The sequence below is a fragment of the Notothenia coriiceps genome, unplaced genomic scaffold, assembly GCF_000735185.1.
Source record: "Notothenia coriiceps isolate Sejong01 unplaced genomic scaffold, NC01 NC01_scaffold00001515, whole genome shotgun sequence".
In the NCBI taxonomy this organism is placed as follows: Eukaryota; Metazoa; Chordata; class Actinopteri; order Perciformes; family Nototheniidae; genus Notothenia; species Notothenia coriiceps.
In genome coordinates, this window is record NW_011334216.1 from 76,538 (window position 1) to 84,932 (window position 8,395).

At 40.7% G+C, this 8,395-nt stretch overlaps 1 protein-coding gene across 1 annotated transcript in view; it reads right to left on the reverse strand.

The window, feature by feature from the left end:
* Nucleotides 1-212: 212 nt before the first annotated feature.
* Nucleotides 213-8,395, reverse strand: part of LOC104962653 (short transient receptor potential channel 3-like) — a 12,679-nt gene continuing 4,496 nt past the window's right edge. Inside the window, exons 6-12 of the mRNA XM_010791110.1 lie at nt 4,296-4,527; nt 2,687-2,951; nt 2,334-2,529; nt 1,910-2,116; nt 1,205-1,261; nt 859-934; nt 213-785 (exon numbers count right to left, since the gene is read on the reverse strand). Of these exons, the coding sequence (XP_010789412.1) occupies nt 619-785; nt 859-934; nt 1,205-1,261; nt 1,910-2,116; nt 2,334-2,529; nt 2,687-2,951; nt 4,296-4,527 (1,200 nt within the window). The 3' untranslated portion in view covers nt 213-618. The remainder of the gene's footprint in view (nt 786-858; nt 935-1,204; nt 1,262-1,909; nt 2,117-2,333; nt 2,530-2,686; nt 2,952-4,295; nt 4,528-8,395) is intronic.

Below are 8,395 nucleotides of genomic sequence, written 5' to 3' on the forward strand. Positions count from 1 at the left end.
ATCAACATTTATTGAACACTACATTAAAGCATCTTAAAGTCAATGTCCAGAAAATATACATCAGCATCCTGCTTATTGATTTAAAGATTACATTGCAAGAAAATAAATCAGTAATTCTCAGAGGAAAGAGCGGTAATTATCAAGCTTTCATATCGGACTTATAACCGTGCCACAAAAATATTCAACCATAAGCTTTTTTTTTTTTTTTTTGCAGCTTTGCTACTCCAGAGAGAAAATGGCCACTGAATCAAACCATATAAATAGCTGGTAACCGGCAGCACCATCATATGTTAGCAGTCAGTATTGCATAATAGTGTAACATAGCCTGTGCAAGAAGAAGTTACATTAGTGCCACAGTGTGATTAACTGTACAGATAAAAGGACAGGGACGAAGAGGATTTGGTGAGTTACCTCCCAAGGGGCTCAATTTACACAAAAGCGGAAATTAAATGTATGTTTTTCATATTTTAAGTACAGAATATCTTTTTCTGTCAGTTGTTTTTGTCCAAAAATCTGTCTAAGAGCCCTTTGACCCAGACTGAATGCCTCATTAAGAGGACTTTAAATTGACATTGAGAGGACTTCACCCAGTAAACACATCTCTATTCTTTACATATTTTAATAAATTAAAGAGATATCATTCTTCTGCTCTTCTTTCTGCTGAACATGCATGACTTCTCCCAGTTGCCTGATGAGTTTTGTCACTGTCTCCACGTCCTGGTTGGCCCTTTCCAGCAGCTCATAGCGGAGACTGGAGATGTCCTGTTTGATTTCTTTCAGCTCACCTGTGGGACATGTTTTGTAATTTAGTGATTGACAAAAGAAAATAAATGTATCCAGAAAGCCAGTAGAACTCACCTTCATTAATTTCGTCATTTTCTTTATCTCGCTGTGCTTTTACTATGTATCTTTTGACGAGGCGATTCATTATACTCTGCAATTAAGAATTGAGTAAGCAATGATTGTTCCTTAAAAAAGGAGTATAAATAAAACAAGAACAGCTGACAACTTGTTTCAGTGAGCATTTTTGATCATAATGTGCTAACATGCAAGTCTTCTTTTCAGTACCTTAATGTCCTCTAGATGTAAATTACTTAAATACACTACTAACATTGCATTATTGATGTTTACATCTCTAAGTGTAAGACTGTACAGCTCAGTTATTCACAGGATAATCAGCAGTAGGAAATGAAAAGTGCTTTACTTGGTGACGGGTTGGACAAAGCGATGCATCCACACTCAGATCTGACTTCTGCCTCAACTAAGAATAAAAACAAAAAAGAAGAAGAACTGTCAACACATGCCTTTAAGTTACACTTTTAAACCAGCAATCTATAAATGTGACACAAGAGGGCTCTGCAGAGCTGTTTTAAAGAATATAAGTCAACTTTAAAGGGACACTCTTATGCTAATTTTAAGGGTTTCCTAATTGTGTGCCTCTAATGTGACGTGTTCAAATGTTTTAATGTTCACAAAGGTCTTTATTTTTCTAATTCTGCCTTTACTGCATTAGAAAAAAACTATTTTCACCCTCTGTCTGAAACCAGAGCCCAGTCTGCTCTGATTACTAAGCTGACAGGGTCTCTTGTAATTGGTCAACTGATTAGAGATGTCTAGCACCTTAGCCTATTGCATACAATGTGTTTGAATGCTAGCCAATAGACATGTTATGTAGTAATGTCACTATGTCGCTGGAAGTAAACAAAGGAGTCCAATTGAGGCGTTTCAGGCAGGTGGGGAGTGTGTCGGATTGAACTTTGGGATTATAGCCTTTGCAGACTATTAACATGCACAAAAACCTATATAACACACTACAGGAAAGGCCAGACAGTTAAAAGTGTCTCTAGCCATTCATTTACATTCAACAAAATGTATTTAGTCATTCTGTTACATGCAATATTATTATTACCTTATTAAGCTCCATCTCATCATTTGAATTTCCTTTTATTTTGCCTTTAGGTCCACCCCAAATAAGTTCCCTTATCCCAAGCAAGAGGGAAAGGACAGACTTGGAGCTGGGTACGAGGTTGAAGGGCACGGACAGGGTTCCGCCGTGCTCAAAGTACGAGAACCACAGCTTAGCTCTGGCAAACTTCCACTCAACATCAGAATCATCCTGCACCAGAGAAGAAGAGGTAGGAGCCAGTATAAACATTTAATGAGCAACAAAAATGTGCAATTTGATTTTTTTTCGTGTTAATGGAAAACATTGACACCATTACATATACAAAACTAGACGGAATCTGGCACAAATTAGTAAATCTTAACATGTATTGGCATGTCTGTCAAAATGCTCAATATCACTAGATACTTTATGGATGGTTATGACTTACCTCAATTTCTTGGAAGGAGCTGTTGAACATGGCAATGAGCATATTCAGCAACACAATCACCATGATGATGTTGTACACCCCATACAGAATATAGCCAATATTCTCAATGAATTTATGGTCGATGTTGATGACCACTGATTTTACTTCTGACAAGCCAAAGATGGCCCAAAATAGCGTTTTAAAACTCTCTTCGAGCCTAGAAAAGAAGAGGAATGGGAAGTTTAGTGCAACGGGATGGCCCTAAATCATATAATTTCAACACAGATTTAATGTCATGGCACAAATGATGTGAAATATCAACGTTTTCAAGGCTTTTTCAGGCAATTGCATTACTGTCTATAGTTGATACTTACGTTGTGAAGGCATCGTTGTATTTGGCCCCGAGGTAGTACGAGTACAGGTTGAACATTCCCACCATGAAAGCCAGAAAGACTGTTATGAAGATCACCATGAACTTAAAGAGGTCTTTAACTGTTCTTCCTAAAGAGATCTGTAAAGGCCCAAAGCTCTCGTTGGCAGGCAGGATGTATGCAATGCGAGAGAAACTCAGCACAACTGCAATTGCATAGAGGCCTTCGGAGATAAGCTGTGGGTCCGATGGCATCCAGTTGATACGAGCTGAAAATAAACATGCCATATACTTTCACTCCATTTAAATTGCTGTTCCTGTGTATACTCATAGGGTTAAGATTTAGCCTGGGTTTGTTGATACTGGAAATCGCGCTATCATGACTGATGATAATTAACACATCTTAGTGGAAAAAGCATTTTTCAAATGATTTTCCCTGTCCAATGTCTCAAGTTTGATGGAGAAAACTAAAACTTTAGATATCCACCTATCAGATCAACACCTTAATTAAATAAATATATATAAATATGGAGTAAGAACAAATGCAACCTACATTTTAAGTCTGAATCAGTAAATCCTCTTTAATACAATATTTCCTGTAGTGCTATTTCTACATTTAGATTGTGTTGGTGTTGGAGATATCGGCCGTAGAGATGTTTACCTTCTCTCATATAATTGAACTCGATGGTACTCGGCTGTGGTGTTTAAAGCAATAGAAAAATACATTGTAAAACTCAAGAGCAATGCTTCTCATCAGAAATAATTACCTGGTTACACAAGATATAATCCACAGAGGAACAATTTTCTGACAACTGCATCATTGTGGAAAAGGGAAATGTGCGTCTACTCATGGACAATAGCCTCGTGCTCTCACTCATTGGCGGGTGTAGTTTAGTAGAAAGAAAATAGTTCCCATGTGAAACTGCTCACAACAATAATAATAATAATAATAATAATAATACATTTGATTTATAGCACACTTTAAAAACAACATAATCTCAAGGTGCTTCACAAAGCTATAAGGAGAAAATAATAAAACAAATAAAATAAAAAGATACCTAACAAGGTCTGTGAATCATCTTGCGTAACCTGGTCAGGATTTCTGGAAGGAGACATTTCTGTTGAAGCAAGCCAAGTGCTATTCAATGTCATTATTAGACGTCTGACATCTTTACAACTTTCTCCAAAACTTGTCAACTCACATCAAAAAAATGTAGCTAATAAATAGCACTACAGGGATACAATATGTTTTGAACAAACTGTCCTTTTAAAGTTTGAATCAACCAATACACTTTATGTCCAATTCAGCAAATATCACCCCAGAGCCCATGCTTCGTGTGCAGCCTTGACTCGGTTAATGGATTTTTTTAACCAAACAAGCCAATGTTTTTCCAGCCTGGACAGGAGAAAAGCACTGGAAGCGAGAAGTATGGTAAATCTCACACATGTTAACATTCTAAAAGAGCACTGATGGAGGAGTGTATTTGTTTTGGTGTTGAGTTCATATACACAACTTCCTGCAGAACCCTAACCCTCCACTTTATAGGTTAGTTGCATATATATGAAAATTAATTATAAACTACTTATTTTATAGGAATTATTTGGATATTTACCCAGCTGGAAATACTGTATCTCAAATGGCAAGGTCATGTTGGACAGGTCAGTGTAGTGCTTGTCAACATAACACTGGGCAGAATACGCATGCCAGAAAGCCATTAATCTGGCAATGAAAGATGTCATAAAAATGGCCAAGATACTAAAGTCAAGAAGGTTCCAGGGCTCTGAGATGTATTCCCTGATGTCCTGCGACCAAATATCTTTACATTCTTTCCAGATCTTTCCTGAAAGAGAGAAAAAAAAACATGTTTAATCGCACTGTTTCTGTCTCAAATGATCATAAATCAAGGATATAATGAATTGAGTTGTGAGTTAAATCACAAAGGGTTTAGTGATGCTGTATGCTGTTATAAAGTGTGTGATAAGGTTCCAAAGTCTCGTCTGCAGAGAATAGTGAAAGAGTCACCTTGCCTTGTGCCTTTGGAAAGTCAGTACCAGAATAATTCATGTAGACCATCTGGTAAGAATACATAATTGTCTTATCGGCGATTTAGATGTTTGGGGATTTATTACCCTATAATGACAGAATCCATGACCTGCATGTATAGCAGAATTATGGTGTTGTAGACATTTGTAAGAGCGATGGGAGAGGGACAAATACACAAAACAAAAATATATAAACTAATGTCACTGAATTTTTTTTGGCAGATAGTTATTTTAAACATGAATGTGGAAGGGGTCCTCTACTGGACTCTCTCTGTCCTCTCACATCTCGGCAGGCTCGTCCGTCCCCTCCTGCTCCCTGGCTAAATGACGCACTGCGTGCTAATAGAACCATCCTTAGGGCAGCAGAGCGGAAACGGTGGAAATCCAAATACCATGACGACCTCCTAACCTATCAGGCTCTCCTCTCCTCTTTCTCTGCTTCGATCTCTCAGGCAAAAAGCACTTTCTTTCAAGATAAGATCCAATCTTCCTATTCCAATCCCAAAAAACTATTTTCCATCTTATCCACCCTCTTGGACCCCCCCAAAGCCCCTTCCCCCTCCTCCCTTCTGTCAAGCGACTTTGTTACTAAAAAAGGTTGATGATATTCGCTCTTCTTTTTCTGACTCACCTTTACTCACCGCTGGGTCACCAGACCCTCCCTTCACCCACACACTTACCTCCTTTTCCCCTCTCTCTCCAAGTGAGGTTCTTACCCTCATTACCTCTGCCCGTCCTACCACCTGTCCTCTGGACCCTATCCCCTCAAACCTCCTTCAAACTATCGCTCCTGATATTCTACCGTTTCTCTCCCATTTCATCAACACTTCTCTAACTTCTGGTCACTTTCCAAACAGTCTCAAGGAGGCTTGAGTAAACCCTCTCCTAAAGAAACCCACTCTCAACCCGTCTGATGTTATAAACTACAGGCCTGTCTCTCTCCTCCCGTTCCTGTCTAAAACACTTGAACGCGCTGTCTTTAAACAACTCTCCTGTTATCTCCATCAGAACAACCTTCTGGACCCGCACCAGTCTGGTTTCAAGGCAGGTCACTCCACAGAAACTGCCCTCCTTGCTGTCACTGAGGAACTGCACACGGCTAAAGCAGCCTCCCTCTCCTCTGTCATCATCGTTCTGGACCTGTCTGCTGCATTCGACAAGGTGAATCATCAGATCCTCCTTCGCACTCTCCAAGAACTTGGAGTTTCAGGCTCTGCACTTTCCCTCCTCACCTCATACCTCAAAGACCGCACCTACAGGGTAACTTGGAGAGGGTCCGAGTCCGACCCTTGTCAATTAACTACAGGGGTCCCTCAGGGCTCTGTCCTCGGTCCCCTCTTCTTCTCTCTGTACACAAACTCGCTTGGATCAGTCATTAGCCCGCATGGTTTTTCATACCACTGCTACGCTGATGACACCCCACTAATTTTTTCTTTTCCCCGCTCAGAGACCCAGGTCGTCGCACACATCTCTGCTTGTCTAGCTGACATCTCTCAGTGAATGTGTGCTCAACCTTGACAAGACTGAACTGCTTTTCCTTCCGGGAAAAGATTGTGCCACTCTTGACCTAACAATCAACATCGGAACCTCTGTTGTTTCCCCGACTCAGACTGCAAGGAATCTGGGTGTGACCCTAGATAACAAACTGTCCTTCACTGCAAACATTGCTGCTACAACCCGCTGCTGCACATACACGCTTTACAACATCAGGAGGATACGACCCCTCCTGACCCAGAAAGCGACGCAGGTTTTGGCCCAGGCTCTCGTCATCTCACGCCGAGACTACTGCAACTCCTTCCTGGCTGGTCTACCTGCATGTGCCATCCGACCTCTGCACCTCATCCAGAATGCAGCGGCTCGTCTGGTCTTCAACCTTCCTAAATTCTCCCACACCACACCGCTCCTCCGCTCCCTTCACTGGCTTCCGGTAACTGCTAGAATCCACTTCAAGACAATGGTACTTGTGTACCATGCTGCGAATGGATCTGGCCCTTCCTACATCCAGGACATGGTTAAACCATACACCCCAGCATGTGCACTCCGCTCTGCATCAGCCAAACGGCTCGCTGCACCCGCACTGCGAGGGGGACCCAAGTTCCCATCAGCAAAAACATGTGGGTTTAATAATGAAAAATAGGTGATCCGACAGGGCTTATGGTAAAAGCCAAGGTCTAAAGTCAAACATAGTCGTCGCTTAAAAGATATATAATATAAAAAATTATACTTATGTTTACTTTGAGCTTATATGAGGTGTATATAACCTTAAGCATAGATAGAAATTAAAGACGGTAGAAAAAACAGAAAAAGAATCCACCGTATGGAGAAAAAAAAAACTCTGACACTACAGTTTCCCGTTACGGTCCTCCAGTTACAAATGGGGTGAGGAGTGAGAACCCTGAAGTTTCCTGAAACCGCACATCTCTCCTGAAAGACACTTCTACGTCGTCATGACAGACGTAGACAGTGTTGACCGAAAGGACGGACAGACAGGTGTTAAGACATGGCAAAATGACGTGTTAACATGGAACGACGCTATCGTCTGAAACACAAGTTCAGTTCGACACTCAAGACCGACGAAGATAGAGACTTCCAGAAGAGTTGACGGCCGTAGTAGTAGCAAGGGTGACGGAACAGTACAAGTTGTGGTCATAGGTCAGTACAATTTCTGGTCGTCGTAACGCGACTTAGGAACTTCATCATAGTGAGGGGCAGACTTATATACAAGACTAGAGACACATCAGATACGTACTATACGGCCTGCATAGGTGACGTCACCAGACTTTCTCAGACATCTCGACATGTAAGTATGGCGAAAGAAGAAAAGAAAGATGGTGGGAGTTGAGTGATTGCTATATTTGACATAAAATGTAGGTTTATATCCGCTGACCCACAAAAGAAAAATGAGACGGCATCTCGTGATAACCAAACTATACATTTGTAACAAGAATTTCAACCGATAACTACCTTTGACAAAAAAGTTTCCCGTGAAATCGTATCCTGCGCAGGTGTGAGTGAACTCAGTTTAACGTCGAAAACATGGTCCCATTACAAACAGATCAACACCCAAATAGACAAACAGGTTGTGAACGACCATCAATACCATTGCAACGCACCTTCGCTCTTATTAACGATTTTACTGATATCCCATTTGGTGCAAAGAGTAAGTTGTAAAGTGGTACTATGCCGACCAGGTTCCATCGAGATGTCACAGTTTCATGAAGAATGTGTAATCACCCAAACTTAACCAACTGGTAGAGACCAGACAGTAATAGGAACCAAAACTTGATTTAATATATTGAGAGTTGTTGATAAGTATTACATGACGTAAGGTTCCTGTAAGGACCAATGTAATGTAATGTAACGTAAATCGACTGCGAAAATAGGTTTCGCTGAATGTTATTCACGTAAGCTGGGCTGTTTTATGTTGGAACTTCTTTTGTCTTAGTATATTCATGTAGTCCAAAGTATCTCGGTTTTGTAAAGTTCACGATGAGTTGACCGAAATCTATTCGGTCAGGAAATAATCATATATATTCACGAAACAATCATTAAGATAGCGAGCTTCACCTCAGCTTCTCTACTCAAAAGTCAGACGCGGCCTTCTACACATTCGATAGACGACAGGACTAAAGTTACCCCTCGAGTAAGGTGGTAAAACCTCGGTCCTATC